At 40.0% G+C, this 23017-nt stretch overlaps 1 protein-coding gene across 1 annotated transcript in view; it reads right to left on the bottom strand.

Moving 5' to 3' along the window:
- Window positions 1-22305, bottom strand: part of COL9A1 (collagen type IX alpha 1 chain) — a 61631-nt gene extending 39326 nt beyond the window's left edge. The window contains exons 1-12 of the mRNA XM_036381340.2: window positions 22112-22305; window positions 21732-21805; window positions 20267-20344; window positions 20001-20133; window positions 12995-13391; window positions 7996-8073; window positions 7321-7341; window positions 6241-6315; window positions 5641-5676; window positions 5469-5531; window positions 3511-3564; window positions 2876-2911 (exon numbers count right to left, since the gene is read on the bottom strand). Of these exons, the coding sequence (XP_036237233.1) occupies window positions 2876-2911; window positions 3511-3564; window positions 5469-5531; window positions 5641-5676; window positions 6241-6315; window positions 7321-7341; window positions 7996-8073; window positions 12995-13391; window positions 20001-20133; window positions 20267-20344; window positions 21732-21805; window positions 22112-22125 (1059 nt within the window). The 5' untranslated portion in view covers window positions 22126-22305. The remainder of the gene's footprint in view (window positions 1-2875; window positions 2912-3510; window positions 3565-5468; window positions 5532-5640; window positions 5677-6240; window positions 6316-7320; window positions 7342-7995; window positions 8074-12994; window positions 13392-20000; window positions 20134-20266; window positions 20345-21731; window positions 21806-22111) is intronic.
- Between the last annotated feature and the right edge of the window lie 712 nt (window positions 22306-23017).

Raw genomic sequence — 23017 nt, 5'->3', positions numbered from 1 at the left:
ATCATGTAGGCAGTATGCAGATTCATAATTGTGCTCACTGTGTGTCTGGTAAATGAGGTTTCATGGATCAAACCAAAGAAGTGCAAAGGTTAAACAGCCCCATTACTTCACATTTGTAGAAAGAGCTTCTCCAAAAGTCTCTGAATCTGAAAATTAGAACTATTGCACTCTGGCACTACCATTTCTACTTGGGTTTGTTGGGGTTTTTTTTTCTGTTTTGTTTTTACAGTAGGTGGGTTCTGTTGGGGTTCTATAGGGGGGGTCTTTTGTTTGTTTAGGTAACAGGGTTGTGGGGATTGTTGTTGTTGCTGGTTTGGTTTTTTATTTTTGTGGATTTTGTTAGTAGGTACAATCTCACTAAAGGTCAGATGACCAGTGCTGGCCATTTTGAGAATCTTCCAGTAGCTGCATGACTTCTTCAGTAACATACAGCCGTTCACCAGAGGGAAAACTGCATTTATACAGGCTTCCCTAGAAGATTTATTTTGAATAATAATCTCTCTATATGGACTCAGCATGTATGGGTTAACATCCATGGAGCTACAAAATCAATCACTAGGCTTCTTCCTAACATGTGAGGTCTAAGGATAAATCTTAATAAGTACGAGGGAAATTACGTGAGTTGACTAAGTACATCCATCTTTTCTCTTTTTTAAATAAATTGGAATTCTCCTTTCCTCATTATAAATATTCCTGTGGATTCACCTGAAAATACAAGCTTCGGTTGCTTAGTAAGCAGAGGCAGAACAACTCCAAAGGCATTCCCTACTGAGGTTCACTGAAGCGTTATCACCTTAGGATTGAAAGTCTCAGGGCAAACAAAATCACTCAGCTTTGAACAATGCTCCAAAATCTTATCAGATTTATTGCTTTTACAGTTTCAAAACATGGTGACAAAAGTCCTGCTGCTCTGAAAAGAATCAGCATTCTACCTTGATAAGTTGGACCAGTTTCCTGCTTTCCCAAATTAACGTCTCAACCTCCGAATTGAGATTAACCCTCTTTGTACATGTTTTATGAATCCACTTATTCTGGAGGGTTTAAAATTACTTATTCTTGCATTATTCTGCAAAGGGTGAGCTAAAACCACATATGTTTTCCCCAACTCAGTTTTTCTTTTGGTTGACAGGCTAAAATGCCACAGTACTTCAACCAAGTATTTCAGTAAATCAGTTTTATTTCCCCATTTTTTCCTATCATAGAAGCACAGAATGGCTTGGTTTGGAAGGGAGATTAAAGATCACCTAGCTGAAATTGCCATGAGTAGGGACCCCTTCCATTAGACCAGGGTGCTCAGAGCCCCATACAATTTGGCCTTAAACACTTCCAAGGATGGGCAACCAAATCTTCTCTGGGCAACCTGTTTCTGTGCCTCACCACCCCCACAGCAAAGAATTTCTTCATAATATCTAATCTAAACCTACTCTCTTTCAGCTTGAAGCCATTTCCCCCTTGTCCTGCTACCACATGCCCTTGTAAAAAGTCCCTCTCCAGCTCCCTGGTAGGGTCCCTTCAGGTACTGGAGGGCTGCAATTAGGTCAGCCTCAAACCATGTCTTTTCTAGGCTGAACAATCACAATTTTCTCAGCTTTTCCTCACAGGATAGGTAGTCCATCCCTCTGATCATTTTTTCCCATATGATCTGAGCAAGCACACCTGACAGAGTTTAACTACCTTTTCTTTTCAGCTAGATTGTATCTAGTAATATACATTGCCTACCACCCAGAATTTAATTCCCCATCTAGTTGACATAAAAAAAAACCAACAAAACAAAACAAAAACAAAGAAAACAAAAAAACCTCTCTAACAGAAAAATCTAGGGGTTTCAGTCTACCTAGAACCTACCTCAGTTCTGCCATTTTCTGTGACTAAATTCAGCTCATATATTGAGCCTGCAGACCAGCCAGCCGTTATATTAACTATTTTCCAAATTTTCAGGTAAGAATGAGCATTCATGAAAAATAAAGTGTCCTCAAAGTGATTCATCTCGAGTTTGAACAGATCTATAATGTCATATCTTCAAGAATAACTTTATAATTTTCTCTCTGGACAACTATCAAAATAATTGTTAAATATAAATCTAATGAAAGTTAATAGGAAAAGGTCAAAAATACAAATACACAAGGAGTGTTATACTAGAACACCATACCTCTTCTATTTAATTTAAATAATTTCTCCAAATTTAATCTAATTTTTAATTAACTTTTAATTATATGCTGTCTTATTATAATTTATTCTAGCCATCTTGTTATTTACTCATCTTCCTTGAGGTTTTTCCTAAGCTAAATTCCTACATGCCAACCATCGTTCACTTTTTCTAGCAGCAAAATTCCTAAAACTTACAATTATTTTCAGCCCCTAAAAATGGATGTCAGATCCATCTGCATGCTAACTGGAACAGTACTCTTTGCATGTCCTTTCTCATATTTTGGCCTGTTTTCATGCAGAACTGCAAAACAGTACAAGGAGTCTCACAGAATTTACACTTCAGTGATGCCATTTAAACACATGGCAAGAAGTTGAAAACAGGAATAGCTGTAGAATCCCATATGCAAATGAAACATGGGCTCTCTTGTCTCCACAGCATGTTCACAAAGAGATGGAAAAGAATGGTAAACATCCAAAACTTGGGAATACGTCGCACCTGCTCCTTTCTTTTCTACAGCATTCAAACCAAATATAACCTTTCAGTAATATTTGCACACTTAGATATAAAGACAAAACTGTTCCTTAAAGTACTACTTTTGTAACTTCTGAGTTTTTTGTAACCTCAGAAATAGTTTTGGGCTTTTCTTCACTACATTTAATGGTAAAAAGCCTTCATAATAATACTTAAGATGCAATATCCTCTTTGTATACTAAATGCATTACTTACTGGAAGTCCACGAGCACCTGGCAGTCCTGGCTCTCCCTATAAAAGAACAAAAATGAGTTTTTAAAAGGCATTAGCATCAAGTTTTTTAAGCAATATACAGGAAAATGTTCTCTTGCCTTTTGAAGGGTATCATTTAGCGGACATAGTCTGCAAGTATTATTAATTTCATTAGTGATATGCTGGTTTCAGTAGGACTTGATGGAAGGGAAAGACTTTCTCAGTATTAAAAAGATACAGCCTCTGGCCTTTTTTTCCCCCACCCCCCGAAACTCAGGCATGCTTCTTACTCTGACTTCTGATTTATATTTCATTTGTTTAACTGATGATGAAGTCAGGTTTCACTGTGCTGGTTCCCACTGCATATTACAATGGCATAATTGTAATGCAAGATAGAAAGGGCCTCAACTTTACTGAAGATGCTCAACCTTAATGTCAACAATGTAATGCCAGCCAGCATTCCTTACTGCTGGCTATGGCAATGGAACCTTCTTCGTGCTGTGTGGAAAGGGCCCAGTACATGTGCATTCTGTAGGTATGTTAGGATTGTAAGAAAGGCATCTTCTAAGTCACATAGAGAAAAACAAAAATGCTGCTTTAAAAAAAATCCATCATTTCATGCATAATTTTGTTCCTACCTTCTGTCCTTTTGGTCCTGGGGCTCCACGTGAGCCATCGGGTCCTGTAAATCCCTTTGGAAGTAAGTTATACGATGTTAATGCAAGGGTTATGTGTTTTTCTTAATCACAACAGAAAACATTATACAACACAGAAAAATGAGCTATTAAATGAAATTAGTAACTGCAGGAGCCTTGCAATCCAAATATTTATTTACATGTACAGATAGAACTGCACAAGTTTAAAGTGCTAGCTTCTAGTGACAAACATCAGTGCCTGTGATCTGTATCTTCAAGAATTACTCAGTTAAATCACAATTAAATAAAGCATGTCATCTCACATGGTCTTATTTCCTCTTAATGGGAGATTGATGAATTTATTTCACAGCTAAGATTAAAAGCAAAAACTGTCAATGTTGTGTGTTTCAAATAAAAGTTTCATTGACAACAACAACACAAAACAAAACCCCAGAAAGCTGTCAGGCTGAATTCAATTTTACCCTTTGAATTTGTCTATTTGGCTAAAATTAAAAACTAACCATGATACTATAACAAGGAATTCATTTGGAGTTCTTATTTTTCCTTTTGTTTCCAATTTTATAGTCAGCTTATATGGCTTAGAAATTTCCTGATATCCAGGAGAGCTTTTCTTGTATATTTATCTATTACTTTTATTTTTTTGGTACGCTTCCACTTTTTTTGGTGCACTTCCAGCAATTCAGTGTTCACACAATTCTTCCAACAATTTGATTTTGAAAGCTTACATGATCATTACAAGAAATTACTGTACAGTACCTTTTTACAGTCTATTAAACCTGACACTGAAATAATTTTTGAAATAAAATTAAATTTAAAAAGTCAAAACTGCCTCACCAATTAACACAGAAGGTATTATAAATCTAAAACACCAATTAAAGGTTGAATAGACAGTGGAATTACAGTAAGGTCTCTTTTTTCTTCAAGTGAAAAAAAAAGGTTCAATATTTCAAGGCTGTACTCTGGTATTAAATTTTTACTCATCCACTAATATGAGGGAATATACAAGTGTGAACAGAACCCAAAAGCTGAGCTGAGTTTAGTGCATTCTGTTTCATGTGACTGTGTTCCCATTAATTTTGGCAAGGAAAATAAAACTATGCCTTAAGTGAAAATTGTAAGAGGCAATGCATTTTAAAACATCTGCTTATAGGGTTTTGACATGTACAAATGGGTTGTGGGCCTGTATTTTTTCAAGAAGATGTGAAGTGGTATTAGATTTCACTCACAAAGCCCATTTCCTCTTACAGGTATGAAATTTGAACAGTTTAGTTAAAGAGTCTTCCAGCTCCATGTCCACTAATTCTCTTTCCAAAAGCAAATTAAATATTAACATTTAACAGCAGTGCAATCTTAAATAGATACTAGGCTTTTTCATTTATATAATTTGCAATACCCTCTAACACACCGGTTTATGGTATATAATCTTTATTTATGGTATTTTAAATTTTTAAAGTTTTAAAAGTTTTTGTAAATTAAACATAAGCTTGCCTCCCTCCTGGCATAACATCTAAGTTCTAATGCAAAAATCTTGCTTCATAACAAGAAGTGCTTTTTAACAGTTCTCTCAAGAGAGAGAAATATGAAGCTTCCAAAAAATGTTTGAAGGCATTTTTATAGCCACAAATTTATTCAAGAAGTATGACCTAACAGGCTATCAACACTAGATGACATTGAAACTTCAATCTTCTCTATTATTTTCCACAGGATAGGAAGATGCATCAGCAGACTTTCCTCATGCCCTTGCTGCTCTGCCCTTCGACCAGAGGTGGCTTCCAGAGGCCACAGCACAAGTCAAGCCGAGTCGAGCCATCTCTGAGATCACTGCCCAGTGCCCTCTCCAGGGCAGGTGGCAGCACTGACAGCCCCCTTGCTTTATTTATTTAGTCTTGAAGAAAGCAAACATACAAACACGGAAATTCTAGAAAATCAAATGTACTCACATCAGCTCCCGGCTCTCCTGGCAACCCAGGGGATCCTGGTTTGCCTGCATCCCCATCTGGACCCTTCAGGATTTAAATGGACAGTTAAAGACGTTTCACAGAGAGAAGCAGAAACAAAACTCAGAATTTCTTCTCTCACAGAAGCAAATGAAAAGTAGCTGCAATCACTTACCGGTGGACCAGGGGGGCCCTTTGGGCCTCTCTCCCCCTACCAAGATATGAAAAGGAAGGTATTAGTCAGAACTGCAATAACCTTTTATGGTCTTTCATGAAAATCACTGATTTACAGATTACCAGAAAAAATCCTGAACTGACTCTTATTGTAGAAAATAAATATTAAATCCATATCATTTCTATTGCAGACTAACAGAAATCATCAGAGAAACTTCTGACAGGAATCAAGGGAACACATGTAGTAGTTCCTATCAGGAATAAAGCCACAAATCCTTATCAGAATTTAGTATGAATGGGCATCACTATGTAATCCCTTCTGAGATTAGATTTATAAAACCCTTACACCCCATTAATGGCAGATAATCGCAGCATATGATGCTGATTACACAAAATAAATAATCCTGAGTTTTCTATACCAAAGATAATCTGAAAATCTGCTTCCTCCACTCACTCCAGCCCACTACAGAGCATGAGACCCATCAATTCCTTCATGTATTTGCAGCCAAATTCAAACTCCTGAAGATCAAAGGCTGACAGACAATGCAGATACAGCTCAGAGCATTTCCTATTTCCTAGGCAGGGCATGGGAAGCACTTACATCAATGCCATCAATACCGGGAACTCCTGGTGGCCCTGGTGGACCTGGGGGGCCTGGTGGACCAGGAGGGCCTCTCTGACAAGGAGTAAAAAAAAGGAGCAATTAGAGCCTGTCAAGCCATGGAGCCTTTCTAGGGGAAACACAGCTAGAGGCTATGGGTTAGTCAGGAGGTCACAGCTGTGACAAGGACCTGCATCCTCACCCCATGTATATCACAGGCCCTGTATCCTATTTTGACTGTTACTATGAGGATTGGCAACACTGCCCTCACCAAAGGACTGGGGAAGGTGTTAAACTCCCCTCCCTGGGCCCAGCCACTCTCCTGTGCCCACAGTGCTGCCAGGGCCAGGTGGGCTCCACTCCTCATCCAACAGGATCTGAATGTCCCCTGGCAATGACAGCGTGGCAGAAATAAAAGTGATCTTTGCAGTTCGAACACCAAAATGCACTACACTAATTACTTTCTTTCAACACAAAGGAGACAGTTTTCCTAAGAGCTCATACTAGCAACGAAAATTTAAATCACCCCTGCTTCACTGACAGGCTCAGAGGTTTCCCCTGGTTCCTCGGGATCACATTAACATCTACAGAGGCACTTTCTCAAAGCGCCGGGCTCCCGGGGGGAGTGAGCAGGCGCCGCCAGCCTGTGGAAACTCAGGGAAAGGCAGTTCCAGATCTCCGTGCCTATAATGGGGAGCTCTGTTCTCCCTGCAGTGAGTTCTGCCCGCGGCCCCACAACGGGGCTCTGTGGGCAGGAGGCTGCTCCGGGCCCTGAGCCTGGACCCGTCGTCCCCACAGCGCTGCTGCTCTGGACACATTTCCTCCACACACCAGAGTTCCCAGAAATATTCTGTCCAGCGGCAGTTGCATGTGGAGCTCAGCCCCGCCGGTGCCACCTGCCCTGTGCTCGCCAGATAGGGCACAGGCGGTGCCACCGCCCTGCGGTCAGCCTGCCTCGGCCGTGTCACCCGCAGCTGCTGGGGGGACACGGCACAAACACCTTTCGGGTGTCGGCAGAGCAGCCTTCGGTCCCTCCCTCTGCACCGGCACCCCGAGCTCCGTCCGCTCCCTCGCACTTACCTCGATTCCCGTTTGGGTCACCTGCGAGGGAGGAAAAATAAAAAACAACAAAGCAGAGTCAAAGTCAGAACAAGCTTACTTGAGCCAGGCCGAGGCAAAGCGCCTGCAGGAAGAGCCCCAGGGGCAGGAGGCGCCGGGCCATGGATGGAGGGAGCAGCCTGCGGCTGCCGGGGCGGGCGGGCGGGCAAGGTGAGCGCGGCCGGAGCCCCTCCCGGCTGCGGCCCGGCCCGGGGCAGGGTGGCGGGGATTGGAGGAGGGCTGGCGGCCGGGCAGGCGAGGACGGAGCGCCAGCAGCGCCTTAACCCTTTGCCCTGCGGCTGCCGCGTCGGACACCGACTCCGCGGTGCCCGTGGGCCTCCCGCCGCCAGGCTCAGCGCGGAGCCGGGGGCGGCCGCGACAGCCCCTGAGGGCAGGCACAGCGCCCGCAGGGACCAGCCGAACAGCCGCCAGAGGAGAGGCAGACAGCGAGTCACTGAAGGGTTAAAATGAGGCAGCGGCTGCTGCTCTGGGGGGTTGGATTGCTAAAAGCACCGAATAGCGGGCAGGTATGGTAAAAAAGAGCATCGGTGGCCAGGAGGGGGGAGAGATAATGAGACTCCCGTGGGCTGCAGCGGCGGGCAGGGCGGGACGGGACGGGACGGGACAGGACAGGACAGGACAGCACAGGTGTCTCACCCGAGCCGGCAGCTCGCCGCAGCCTTCGCGCTGGGGTCGCAGGGGGTCGCAGTGGATCACCATCCACTGGATCTCGAACTGGCAAAGGAGAAAAGTTCATGTTAATTCGGGCGCTGACCGAGCGTGTAAGAGGTGGAATACTGGCACACTATGCAGAGGATTAAACGCTAGGTATTTCATGTCGATAGCTACAGTGGAGCAGGGTTTTGCCCTGCATTCCCCACCCCTAACTGCGGAGATATTTTAAAGAGGGGACGTAAACCGTCCGAGGTGCTGCCACTGCTGAAATCCTCTTTATCACATCTCTACTGTTCTGTTTGTTTGCAGCCATCACGGTTTCCAGAGTGCTGAGACTGGAACACGACAGAAGGAATACCCTTGTTTCTTTTACCTGTTAACTGACATCATCATTTGTGAGCCAATTCTTTCCCTCCTTTATCCACTTCTCATTTTTAAACCATCCTAATAATAGCCAATTGAGTGCCATAATATACATATAAAAGAACTAATACTAATTTAATACTACAAGGCAGCCATAGAATAGCAAGAGCCCAAACAGGAGTAAGTTGTAAACAGTATCCTCACACTAAATCCAAAACACAAGTCCGTACCAGCTATGAAAAGAAGAGAGCTAACTCTGTCTGCCTTTAGGCTATATAAAACAAAAGCTGATAGGAAACCTCTCTAACTTAAAAAAAAATTTAAAATAAAACTCTTCCGGTGGCAATGTAGTAAAAGATGTGACTGGCTTCCCATTGATTTAGGAGAGGTGAGAGAAGGGCATATATGTTCTAGCCTTGCTGTCAAGACATCTTTTCCCTTGCCAGTATTTCACAATGATCTTGTTGATTAAGTTAAGATGATTTAAAGGATGCCATTATTTTGAAGACACCTCATGTAGGTATTCTGCTGTTATCAATATACAGTGTTATTAAGGAGTAAGTGCAGTCATAAAGTGTTCAGAAACAAACCTCAGATAATTTAGGGGTAATCATAAAGCAAATATATTAAAATGTAACCTTTTAAACCCAAAGATGGTGTGCTAGTTTTGCCTGAGATAGAGTTTATTTTCCTCACAGTAACTGTTATGGAGCTGTGTTTTGGATTTGTGTTGGGAGCAGAGTTGATAGCACAGGGATGATGATTTTGTTATTGCTGAGCAGTGCTTGGATGGAGTCAAGGCCTTTTCTGCCCCTGACCCCACCCCATCAGCGAGGAAGTTGGGGTGCACAAGGACTTGGGAGGGGACACAGCCAGGACAGCTGATCCCACTGACTAAAGGGATATCCCCGACCATACAATATCATGCTCAGAATATAAAGCTGGGAGAAGAAGGAAAGGGCAGGGGAGTTTCAAGTGGTGCTCTTTGTCTTCCCAAGTCACTGTTACATTTGATGGAGCCCTGCTTTCCTGGAGATGGCTGAACGCCTGCCTGCCATTGGGAAGTGGTGAATTAATTCCTTGTTTTGCTTTCCCTGTGTGCATGGCTCGAGCTTTACCTATTAAAGTGTCTTTATCTCAATGCACATGTTTCCTTACTTTCACTTTTACAATTCCCATCCCACCATGGGGTAGAGTGAGCAAGTGGCCATGTGGGGCTTAGTTTGTATCTGGAGTTAAACTACAAGGAATGCTTAAAACCCATAGATCAGTATTCCTGACACACATTTGGCAGGATTCCTACAGGATTTCTGTTTCATCTTTATTTCTTAGTCAGCACAGATATGATTAACTGTGTCTGACTGTTCACTGTTTTGTCATCTTAAGTTATACAGAAATTCCTGCAAATGCCCACCATCTTGGCACATCTCAATCTCAATGTCATAATTCAGTTGTCTTATCAGTGTTTTTTAGTTGAGAGTAGTGAAGTTTAGGTAAAATACAAATGAGACCTAAATAGGTAGGGTAGTATTTTCCATATAAAATCAGTCACAGGAATGCATTTAGCAGTACCTTAGGGGCTATTGCTGGCTTGGTGATGATCTAGGGGAAGTCACCCCTCCTGGGCAAGTACAACTCAGCTAAGCAATTTTTCATCTGGAGATTTTCTACAATACCTTGTCAACGACATCTATGTGTCTCCTAAGAGAGGTCTGCTGTCAACTGTTTGTACATTTGTTAAGTGACCAAGAATAAACTACATATATTTAAATGCAACTCATTCCAGAGCTATTTTAAACATGTTTTATCCATTTTTTGACGTCTCTGAAACAGGCTTTTAGAGCTTCTTTCTCCTTGCACCTTTTTTTAAAACCTTTGAACATTACAGCCAATTCTGGTGTTATTTGGCTTTCCATAGCTAGAGTTCAGTCTTCTGAATGTGAAATTTCACAGGGTGAGAAAAAAAACAAGATGTGACTTTTTACAGTACACAGACACAATCTGTTCTGTGATGTAAATTAATCCCTGTTAAACAAATATTGACAAGCAGCTTCCTCTTAGATGCTACAAGTCATGTAGCTTCCCTGAGCTAGTTAGCAGCATGAAATGTCAATTAAATAATGACCAAGAGTCACTTCTAGCAAAGTGTTCAGTATCTATTATGAAAAAAACATGGTAATGCCTCTGAAATCACAGTAATTAAGGCAATTATGTAATCTCACAGAAGTTAAAATTTGAGCAGTAAGAAATCAATTCCCTTACCTTCCTATTATAGACATGTAATTTAGGAAGTAAATTCCTTTTCAGTTTTCAAATTATGCTAAATCTCATATTGCTTAGAGTTTATAATGGATTATATTAATTAATTTTTGATAAAAAGATAAAACTTTTTGATACTTTTATCTAAAAAAGAAAAGATAAAATGCAGCTGTGAATCTGTTTGAAAATTTGTCCTCCATAAAGCATTCCAGAAATCCTGGAATAAATCTTTGTAAAGGCTGAAAGGGAAGATGGAGTTTCTAATGCAACTGTATCTATTATTCTCCTAGGCACTCATAGTAATAACAAGCAATAAAGAATCCCTTTTAAAATTATATGTGTTACAGTGCACCTCTGAGAAGTTGACCTATTCTGCAAGATAAATAGGGCCCTCACCAGAATGCTGCAAAAAAGAATGGGAGACACATAATTTATGTCCTTTTAAAATTCTACCACTGGAAGTAATATACTTTAACAATGCCTGGGAGTGAATTAAAAGCTGTGCCTAGGGCATATTAAATAACCAAGTCTTTTGAGATATTTAAACTTACAGTCAAGCAAGTTAAAGACTAGAACAGCCCCAAACATAGATTTATTTACTCAATTTAAAGAGAAATAAACCACACAGGCTAAAACAGAAATTTCTGCAATATAAATAGACATTTTAAAATTACTAGTCCATGTGACTATGTAATTCCTTTATCATCATCTCAGAGGTTATGGGGTCTGTAAATCTACATTATTGTAATATCAGGTTGAACCACTACCATTGCCTTTTTGGGCTTCCCAGACAGGCCATGCAATTCAGTCGAGTGAGTCCTAAGTCAGTTCTGTCTAAAATAAAGTGTAATTTTAGGCATCCAAACTCAGTTTAAGAATATGGTGTCATGCTTACTTTCTGTCTTCCCTGATAATTTGTTACAGTGCTTCATTATTCTTTTTGTCAAGAAGTGTGCATCATACTCTTGTTTTAAAGCCTAACTTATGCAAAGATTTTACTTTTTTTCATAAAATATATTTCATATGACCAAATCTTCCCAGAAACATGCTAAAGTTATAAACAAATATTTTGCATTATAAATGGTGAATTATAAAAATTCCTTAATTCCATTTTGTTCTTTCATCTTTAAAGGAGGTTGTCCTATAATTAATGTAGCCCTACACTGGTGCCTAAAGATGTACAGTCTTAAACACAAGCCAGGCAGAACTTAATGCCAGACAGGTTTCCCTGCCAAATGCCTGAAGAGCCCTGGGTGAACAATGCTGCTCAGTTGTATACCTTGCTGAAAAGAGAAAGTCTCTGCAAAACACAGGCTGGAGAGGAAAGTGGATAAGATTCCAAGATTTCTCTTCTGCTTTTCCTCACTTCTTCAATCCTGGCCAAAGGTGAGTCAGAGTATCAACAGAAGGCCAAGGTGACCTTGATACCACATCTCACTCCTCACTTGTCAGCTGCCATTTGGAATCGCTACTTCAAGAGGCAAAGGAACCCTCCTCATTTCTGAAGGGATGACTCTGTGTCTAACTGGAGGGCACAGTTTGCTCTAGCACTGTATACCAGATGCTGTAAAATTTCTCCATTAATACCGATAGATTTCTCTGCATTTAATCTACCTTTGCAAAGAGGAAAACAATATTGGCATTTCACCCTACTAACATGCATAGAATATATGTAATGTGTAATGTTTTCATCATCCTACCTATCCATGCATCCATCAGTATTGCTCAGAGCAGTTAGCAAAGCTAAGATACATATGCTAATTTGTAATATGCTAATTGCCACATTATGAGCTCCAGCTGATTATTTTAATGACATTTTCAAAGACTAACTCTTGTTTTCAACAGAATTAGTATAACTTTTCAGCTACTGAAATTTCCTCATCCACATCTATAACAGCATGTTAGATTGATCCCTTCAGACACATGAGGCAGCTTTCTGCTGGCATTCTCATGTAAAACTGATTTCAATCCTGCAACTAAACATAGAGAGGTGATGAAATATGAGATGCTTCTTTTGTTGCAATGTTTTCCCTTTCAGTTCCACACAACACTGGTTAACCTGTGTCCACGGGTTTTTTTGCAAACAGCGTGAGATATAGCTTAAAATGATGTCTCACTTCACTCTTTTATTTCAAAATTGTAACAAGTACAGGGACGTCTAGGAATTATCATTATTGAAATTTAGGCATAACCCGGGTCATCTCTTAACTTACAAGGTAAAAGTGCAAAATTTTAAAAAAAAGTTAACAATTACCTGCCAGTGAGTTATTTTCTGCCATTTCTGCTTTCAGAAATAATTTAAACATGCATTCTACAAACCAAAACACTTTTTGAAGAAATAAAAGATTTTGAAACTTACCGGAACTGAAATTTGAGGATTATTTTTAAGTTTTCCAAGCACAGCAAAGCCATCAGTGTTGATTTTCCCTTTCGGTTTTATGTTTAAGGACTCTATTTTAATACAGTCAATAAAAAGTGTGACACTGTTTGCTTCCACAATTATCATAAGCTTGTGCCATTGGGAGTCAAACAAGAAAGGCAAATGTAAAAATGATGCTGTTTGGTGTCTTCCATCAGCTCCTTTATAAGAAAACTCAACACTTTTCATTTGACCATTGAGATTCACTCCAACTTGTTCTTTTCCTGAAGAATCCTGAATCTGCCAAATAGTCCAGTATTTCTGAAGTGTGGCCCCAGTCATCCGAAAAGTAGTTAGAAAGGAATATTCATCAGGCAATCCGTTGGAATATATGGCACTGTGTAGGATTAAAATACAGTACATTTATTCTGTATTTGTTCTGAAAAGCTCCACATACACCATAGACTAATGAGAAACCATTACTCAGTGGAACCATATCTCAACAATTCTTGTATTAGTGCACTTCTGCATGCTGAGCCCCAAAATCAAGGTGTTACTAAGGGCAAAAGAACTGGTTCAGAAGTGTGGGTTCTTCCAATGTTTCACAATTTTTATGATAACCCGTTCTAAGAATAAAGGATGGAGCAACAACTAACTCCTACTTCAGATATAGAGAGTATATCCTACAATTATCCTGTTTCCCACTGTTAGACTTACAAAGTCACTCAACATTTTATGACTTTACAATGACCAGGGAGAAAGTGCAGATCTGATTTGATTTTGAAGGCATAAGAATGTCTTTTGCAAATGCATTTTCTTGTTCGGCCTGCCAGTAACCCTTTTGTTAAGGTATAAGCTATCGCTTCAGCACAAATCATTGACAAATATGTGGTGAGAACCCGCACTCATAGTGCTCTATGTCCTGTGACATTAAACCACAAGACTACAAGTAGCAGGGAACAGATTTGCCACATATAAAATATCTCATATTTTAGCAACTCCTATAAGGTGAGCTTTGGAAACACAGGTAGCACTGGCTGTGTCACTGTGCAAAACAGTCATTTTTTATTTCAAATGTATCACAGTACAATATTTAAGAAATTGGCCTTTCCATATTTATTCTATGGATCATAAAACTCTAGTGTCATATCCAGTCAATATCAATACCTTATTTGCCATCTACCCACATTTAAGAATAAGTTTAAATAAATTTCTTAAGCATGAAGACATGCAGAGCTATTTTGTCCCAGCTTTCATTAGGATAACTTCTCAAACAAGTAGACATCTTGAACAAAGATGATTTTTGAGAGGCAGATCAATCCTATCTCAGCAGCTATTTATATAGCATTACTGGATCTCAGGATCTAGGCTATGGGGGAAAAAAAAGCAAAAAAAAACTGTCAGCTCTTATTCTGTATGCTTGATGACTACTGATTTAGAAAGAGAGTACTTCCAGAAGCAATCTCCCTAGTTTGTAGTGTTCCAAGCTGCAGTGCAGCTGTGCTCCAGCAGGCAGCGGCACAGCCTCAGCAGATTTCAGGGAGGATGCAGCAAGCCTGGCAGCAGCAGCAGCTTCTGCTTACAAATAAAGTACCCGCAGTGCTGGTGTTTCTCCTTTTCCCCAGGAGCCTTTGCACACACCTGAGAATGGGGGTATAAGGCAGGGGAATGTTTAGGTGGAAAGTTTAGCTCATTATAAAAGGTGTGGAGATATACAAAGCTGGAAGAGGGGGCTCCTTGCCAGTATCTTTAATCTGTCTGTGCTTTGCTGTGAATTGTGTCTCTTGACTGAGGATGAAATCCTGCTCCACCTGGTTTTGTTTGATAGGATTTTATCTAACTCGTTGTGTTCTGTCATCATTTATTTTCAGTTTGTATCTTGCCCTCTTGCAAGCTTGCAAATGTCACCTTGTGGATATTGTAGCTTGCCTTCAGTTCTGAGCACTTTGCAGTGTTTACTGTATCCCTCCTTGTTTTAGGTTTCTGGCCTACACAATAAGCATATATATTCTTTCTTCTCCAGGAAGATAGTTCTTCTCCCTATTCAGACATACCTTCACTCTTACTAAGCTTCTGATCCAGTTCAGCACATCTTTTATGGCTCTTTGTGTCCTTCCTCTATAAAGTCTCTTTTAAAAATCTCCTCTACTGCTAAAACTTTAGCTCAGCTGGGTCATTTATCTCTTCAGATGCTGAATCTCATTTGTTCTTGCAGAAGAGCTGGTTTTTCTACTACCACACTGAAGGTGGTATTGTTAGGTAATCTTTAAATAGCCTCCTTGTGACATTCAACTTTCTCTGTTAAGTTCAGTGACACCAGGGTGTCTGATAGACTGAGCCTAAAAGAAGCAGTACTAATCCCAGATCCTCTGTGAAGAGGTTTTCAGCATTTCTCTGCACTGCTAAGTTTTGTTGTCATGGCAATACTCGTTAAATTATCACACACATTCTCATCCGACCTCAGCTGACACAATTCTACTGCCAAAAAAACAAAACAGGAAAAGAAACAAAAAACCCTAGTACGTGTACATATTTTTTGATTAGAAGATTGTTTATGCCAGATTGGCAAATGAATTCTTTGCACCATATTTAGCTATAGACTTAGTATTTTTCAAGACATTACATGGGTTCTCCTTTTTTCAGACATTAAAATAGGAAAGAAATATGTTCAGTTTTTCAGAAGATATGCAAAGAAGAGAAATAATGTAAGAGCTTCTGACATTGGTAAGAGAAAATCAGATTATAAGAAACATATATCAAACCCTAAAGATAAAAATTCAGAGCACAAACATGGAAAAGTATTCCCATTTTTAAAAAGTACTAATACCCAATCAGAAGAACTGCTGCCTTTAGACTAAAGACTCAATATCAGTAACATGACTCAACACAGTGAAGCATGACCCATCACCAGAAAGGACCTCTGTAGGGGACTGTTACTGTGTAAGATTTATACCTATAATTCTACAAGCAAAGCAGAGACATATGCTCATCTCAGGTACTCCAACAGTAATGATCCTTTAGTGGTTTAATTGTATTTCAGAACACATTTCTTTCCAAAGCCTGTAATCCTTATATAGGCAAAACCCTTCCAAAATCAGCAGCTTAAAATGCTAACTATTTGGAAACCATGGCAAATTTAGCATGATATTTAAATAAACAATTGTAGAGAAGCTATTCCTCCATCTTACTGCCAAGTGAAGGGTGATGGATGCTGTAAATTTATTGAACAGCTGATAGCTGTATAAGCACTCAAATTCTTTCTGGAAATTATTTTTAACATAGGTGTTTCCAATTCCACTGATTAATGGAAGAGAACCAATCAATTTTAAATATAGATTCAGGTAAATGAGCAAAGAAAGAATTTATGTAGAAATATATTTAAAGGCCAAAATCCAGATTTATTCTTAACCTATTTCCTATCCACTTAAAATTGTTCAGGATACGAGCCATCAGATATTTTTCTTTGATTTAGTTTTTTTCTTCAGTTTGTAAGAAAGCATTCCAGTCCTGCTTTCCTTGTATACTCATACTATTATTAACTGCTTCAGTTGTTTTATGAATACAAGATTAGGTCAATTTTTTTTATCAGATATTTAACTATTTGCCTAAATTTTTAAAGTATTGTAGGGTGGGAAGTTTGAAACATTTGTAGTCCATCTAGGGGAACTTCTGAAACACTACTATTTCTTTTAAATCTTTCTAATAAATACCTGACTTTCACTAATCCTATATTATGAATACTTAACAGGAAGATTTCTTTGAGATTTCAAAGCTAAGTCCTACCCAGCCTTTAAAACAACCAGTCATCTGACAGTGGTGAGGAAAGCCCCGACCCATCCCAGTGACCCCAGGATTCACCAAGAGCAGAAGACTTATGTTAGAAGCCCAACTATATACCTATTTAAGTTCTACAAAGTAACTGTTTATTTTATTAAATTTGGTTTTTTTGAGTTAGTTTATTTCTTAGGTGAACTCCATTGCTCACTGACTTAACTTAGTCCTTGCTAAATAAGGATTTTAGAACTGTTAGCACAACCCACTGGAGGTGGCTGTGGAAATTGCAGTGGCCATTCTCATGATAATGCAGTATCATGTGCCCAGGGCTGAGGGTTCTTTTGGTCAATCTGGAGACACTCATGTCTGCCTCTCCTGGAGCTGCCTAGACTCACAACTGACCTGGCACTCCCTGCCTGGCAGAAACTGAGCAACAATAAAACTTAGCTCAGCACTTTTGAAAGCATCTGTCCTAAGTCATTAACCAGAAGCCATTTGTTAGGACTCATTACCCTCAGCTGATCTTTATTATTCAAAAACTCCCACTGCCGAGCTAATTAATTCTCTTATGACCTAATTAGCTTCCTAGCTGCATTTTGTCTTCTACTTCAGCATCCTCATCAATATCTGGGTGGGATATCATACTCACAATGTGAAAGGAAAAGCACCTGAAGAGCTTTGGTGGTTAAATGTAAAAAACCCAGACCTTCAAGTACATGCACTTGAGGAGTGCTGCTTCACAGAAAAGCAATATTCCCAAAGGGGAAAAAAAACCAGAAAATAGGCCTTTGAAATTCTCTGGATATTTCAAGTTACTGGTAAAGCTTTATAAACTTCCTCCCTATTTTGTTAGGGGTTTTCTGTGTGTGTGTTATGACAGTTGCATTCATGAAGTCAAAGGTTTAGGATTTCATTCAATGTACAAAGATTATTAGCCCTTTTCCCACATTTAAAAAAAAAGACTCATGAACATATTTTTGTGCCAATTTTTTTTTAAGATTTCCGTTAAAAAATAAACACAACTTTTATCCAAATCAACAGGATTAATTTTGTACTTACTAACTGGTGGACACCTAAACATCTACACAGATTAAATTGAAGAATTATGGGTTCACCACATCCAGTGAAAACAGCTATATGTCATGGCAGTTCCACACCAAGTTATTACACCACGCCATTACATGGAGAACACTGGATGATCCTTCAGCAGATTTTACTCTAGAAGAAGCACTAGCCAATGGGAATTTATTTGGATGATGGGAGAAGCTAAGTTATGACTTGTGTGCAATCATTTCTGTTCATTTTGGGATATACTTCTGGGCAAGCACACAGAGCAGCAAAAAGACCAAGCTACAACTTGGTAGCATTTTAAGGAAGTTCTGTGAGTTTTTCAAGGCATAAGCTATATCTACATCAGAGACTGAATGCTGAGCCATGCCCATCCAATTGAACTCTCATTCCCATACCATATAGCCATTCTAAAATGGGCTCTTCTGCCCTAGTATTAATCATCATGTGTTAGCCTAAAAAATTATTTCCCTGTTGCCAACATGTTTGATGAGGGTCCCTCCCCAGTGCTCCCATGGCACTTGGGCTATATCAGCCACCCAGCTCGGGAAAGCCATGCTGGCCATTTTTCCCAAACGCACTCTATTTTTCCCTGCCCCGCCTCTGGATGCAGCAAGGGCGCACAAGCCGGAGGGTGACCCTGGTGTGCGAGCCCGGCCCGCGGCGGCGCCGCTTCAGCACCGCGGGCAGGGACAGCTCCGGGAGCCGGGGCGGGCAGCGCAGCCCAGCCCTGCCCTTTCCTCCTCTCCCCTTCCCTCCGCTTCCCGCCCACTGAGAGGGCCACGCTGTAAAATAACTCTGGAGCAGAGCAGCGAGCTCTGCCCCGGGACAGAGGAGCAGCACACTGAGACTCTGGAGCACCATCGGGGCTCAAACCTTATATGAATTTCCTGGGCTGACGACCCCAATGGCAGGAGTCAGCTCAGATGCTGGAGTAACGCAGTCAACATAGGTTTGTTCAGGGGTAACTTGTGTATATCAAGCACATATTTCACTAGAACCATCTATAGCAAAAAGCCTAAATGTCAGAATCTAGGATATTCCTCTGGCTTCCCTGGAGGACTTGAGACCCTGGCAGGGGGCTCAGAGACCTTGGCATGGAGTCAAAAAAACCTGTGCCTTTGATTCTAGCCCATGGAAAGTGAAAATATTTCTGCTTTCATCTGAGAATCTCCAATTTCTAGTGAAGTGATGATCCCATTTGCTGTCTGTGTTTGGATTCACATTCATGCACTAGCAGCCCTGATTTGTGTTTCAGACTGAAAGTAGCTACAAGCCCAATGTAACCAAACACTTAAGCTCTAAAGTAGCTTAATCTGGTGGCGATGAAGGTAGGAGCCAGGGAGGATTGCAGCAAGAAAAGTTGTTAGTGATAGGTGGAGTAAGACAGAAACGCTTCACAATCCAATTATTCCTAGCTGAAACAGTAGTCCAGTTAATGGTCTTGCCACTTAATTGCTAAGTTGAGGCATTCTTAATTACATAAGGTGCTGGAACAGAATCCAGACTTGCCTAAATTTGGCAAAGACATCTCTACCCTGCGGTACTGTCTCTATTCCTTCACCAGCAGCAAGTCTGGCCTGTAAAGCACTAACACAATTAGATCCTTAAATCCTGACTTCTATCATAAATTCACTGTAACGTGCTAAATAATAATTTTCAACTTTTATAGATTAAGTGACCATAAATCAACAGGAACATTCATGTACCTGTTACCTAAAAGAAACAAACAATGGAAAAAAACCCTCACCTCAGAATCAGTGAGTTCTTATCCTACCTCATCTCTGAAATCCTCACATGCTCAGAAAGATCCCTTTGTGTCAATATTTTAAGACAACTTTTTTGCCTCTCCTCCTGTTACATTTTTTTTTGCCTCCCTATTTCAAATCATCAGCAACTTCTGACATTGCTTTCTAGAGGTGAATCCCTTAGCATCAACAAATCTTGAGGCACTCTGAACAATATCAGTGGTTAGAGGGAAGTCCCTGAAATTGCTGCTACAGATCAGTCTGATCTGGTGGTAGCAATGAAAAAAAAAAGGTCAATTCCTCTTTCCCCTCCTGAAAACTTTTTAAGTTCGTGATCTAGCTGGTGGGAGATCTACCACTTAAAAGATAAGATTGCAAAATATCTATATTTTAAAGCCAAACAAGGAAGGCATTACCTGGTTGGTATCCTGAAGTCTACATTGGGTCCCAATTTATAAGCTACTTGTAGAGAAGTGGATCCCACTACTCTCTCAATAATTCCTTGGGAAGCAGCTTTTTCTATCTGAAACTGAGAAATCAGGTCAAAGCCTGCAAAAAAAAAATACATATCCATAATGTAGCTTTCATTTAATTTGAGAATTGTGCTGTCACAGAGCTGAATATAACCTGATCTATTTTTTGAACACCAGCTTTTTCCTGAAAAAGTCAGGGTGCTACTTGCCTGGTAGGTCATCTTGGCCAATCCTGATTGTTGGGCAGATATCAGTTCTGTGACTGGCACCCAGAATAGCCGGTAGTCCTGCAAAAAAAGGTGAATTTACTAAACATGTGCCTGCACATTGCCACAAATCACCTTATAAAATCAATGGAAGCAACTGTAAGATTATTAGGACATAAACAGAGCTATAAATAATAATAATCAGAGGTATATAACAATTTAAACTGTACTCAGTAAAGTAAGATGTATAAGAAAATCTTTTTCTAGAGAGCTCCAAATTAAAACCAGGAACTTGATATGCTATTTGATATTTTTTCAAGCCTTTAAATGAGAGTGTTATAATTACTCTTCTCTAGCAGAGCTATTGAGAAATAGTAATAGTTTAAGAAGGGCTGCTGTGTAAGGAGGTTTTGGGTTGTAACTTTTTGTGATTCAAGCAAACTTAAAAAAAAAAAAAAAGCCAGTTACCTAAATCAACAGTCTCTCTACTCCCAAGGAAACTTAAACAAACCTCATGCCAACTAAAGAAGTTGTTGTGAGTCAGTTGGCATCTTTTCCATCTTCTCTGGTATTCCAAGCTTTCCCACTTTCCTCTGTGCCAGATTTGATCAGAAAATGAACATTCATGAAATGTAATGTGGTGACAAGAAGACCTTACAGACCTTTTTTTGTTTACCAAAATGAGAATGTAGAAGAAATTTGTTTGAGGAAACTAAATCTAAAAGTCCTATTTTTCAGAATATTATTTATCAAAAAACCTTGTCATGGCCATAAGACCTACAAGATACCCAGAATTAAGGAAGGAGGAAGGAAAAACAAGCATTTATTTGAAGAGTTTAAGAGCCATGTACAAGTCTAGTACCAAGTCAATCTGGAAAATGTTAGCAGAATGTGTGTAGGGAAGAATGCAGAGTGGAAGCTGGAAGGAGAAGCATTTCTAACCTACAGAGAGCCTCTTGTGTGCTGCAAAGGCTCAACCCTAAATGTGGGTTTCCTTCTGACAACATAGGCTTAAAGAGAACATTCAGGTTGACACATTGCACCTCAGAAAAGACCTCATTCTATATTCTTTGATGAGACACATGGCTGACATCCAGCCATTTACATTTTATGCCCAGCAAATAAAGTAGAACCAGTTTATTGCCACATGTAGCAGAATATCTAACTAGAAGCACTGAAAGACAGGGAAGGTTTGTGTCCTGTATTTGCCATCTACATCCAGATTTTAATCCTTACCTTAAAAATACATCTAATAGCAAATTTAAAGCAACACACACAGCTCTTGCTTTTTTCCTGGTTTTCATATATATCCTTCTACCCATTCATGCATATATAAATGCACATAGACAGCTCTCACTTTGTGTGATGGCTAGTTACAGAGGATTTTAGTTTTGAATAAATACAGAATAATTCTTTTGACATTCAAAATTACACAAAGATAAAAGGTAGATAAAATCTGTCTCCTTACTTGATTGGTGTTGGATGGTGGCTGAGATGAAAGACCACAGAAAACTACACAGGTAAAACAAAGCTGTAATTTTCCTGCAAACAGAAAGAAAACTCCAGTATGAATCTACAGTTTCTGACAGGTTCTGTTATTAAATTTCTCCCCCAAGCCATGCATATTAAACATATAAAATACCACCTAAGGATCTGCCAACAGATTTGACAAGACAATTTCTTTGGCAAGATAATTTTTTTAACATGACAACGTTTTATTTTTGCCTTATAAAATATGTCAATAAAGCTCTTTCTGTTGTAGTCCACTCGTATAATGCTGGCAAGGACAGCTTTCACTGTTCTAATCTCTTATTTACAGATGTCTCTAAATCCCACTTGTTCTCTTACCAGTGGCTTTTCATCTTCACGGCTGGATTTCTTCACTTCTCTCATGTGAATGCGCAGGGTAAATCGTCACACTGCCTGCTTCCCTCTCATTAGTCCGACAAGGGAGTGCAGCAGAGGGTGCAGACAGCAGCTCCTGCCCCACCAGGACCCAGCAGAGAGGGAGGTGCAGGCTGCTGGGCTGGTTTTAATCTTTCCAAGGGAAGGAGGTGGAGGCTAGACAGACATGTGGGTCCTGGTGGGCTCTGAGGGCGGACCTCTGGAGCCAGCTGAATATAAAGAAGCCAAGAGAGCAAATTAAAGTCTGCTTCTTTCACCAGCACAAGGGCAGGGAGATGCAGAAAATATGAGTTCAGCAAAGCCAGTCTCTGAATGGTGGGATCTGCTGTCCAACCAGGCAGGGGAACAAATTATATGTACCAGGAAGTGTGAGGAAGCTGGTGGCCCTGATATGGTGTTAAGACTAAAAGCTCTGAGAAGAAGCAAATCCCTGTCCTATAAAGAAGGTATTTCCATTTCTCACTGATTTACTCATCAGGTGACCTCAGGAGAAGCCTGTCTGTTGAGGTCCCAGTTGGTTTTTCTGAATAAAACAGGTTATGCTCAGATTCTAACCTCCAAGGCATACACATAGGTATTATTAAGCAAACTCCTGTTCTGTTGCCATTGATAAAGCACTAAGAGACAATTACATATGCTTGGACACACAAAGACATTTACTCATATTTGTTCTCCCAGATACAAAAAGAGAGAAAAACTAAAATCTGTGCATGCAAAGATCAAGGAAAAGATAATAAAAAGCCAGAAGGTCCTCATAGGAACCACAGTCAAAATTCATGTATGTATGGAAAACTATGCTAGGTTGTTCTTATACATCATATTTGTAAGGTTGAATCTTCTCTAGACTAC

The sequence above is a fragment of the Molothrus ater genome, chromosome 3 (assembly GCF_012460135.2).
Source record: "Molothrus ater isolate BHLD 08-10-18 breed brown headed cowbird chromosome 3, BPBGC_Mater_1.1, whole genome shotgun sequence".
Taxonomy (NCBI): Eukaryota; Metazoa; Chordata; class Aves; order Passeriformes; family Icteridae; genus Molothrus; species Molothrus ater.
Note: the sequence above shows the minus strand (reverse complement) of the source record. Positions and strands in the feature narration are given on the sequence as shown.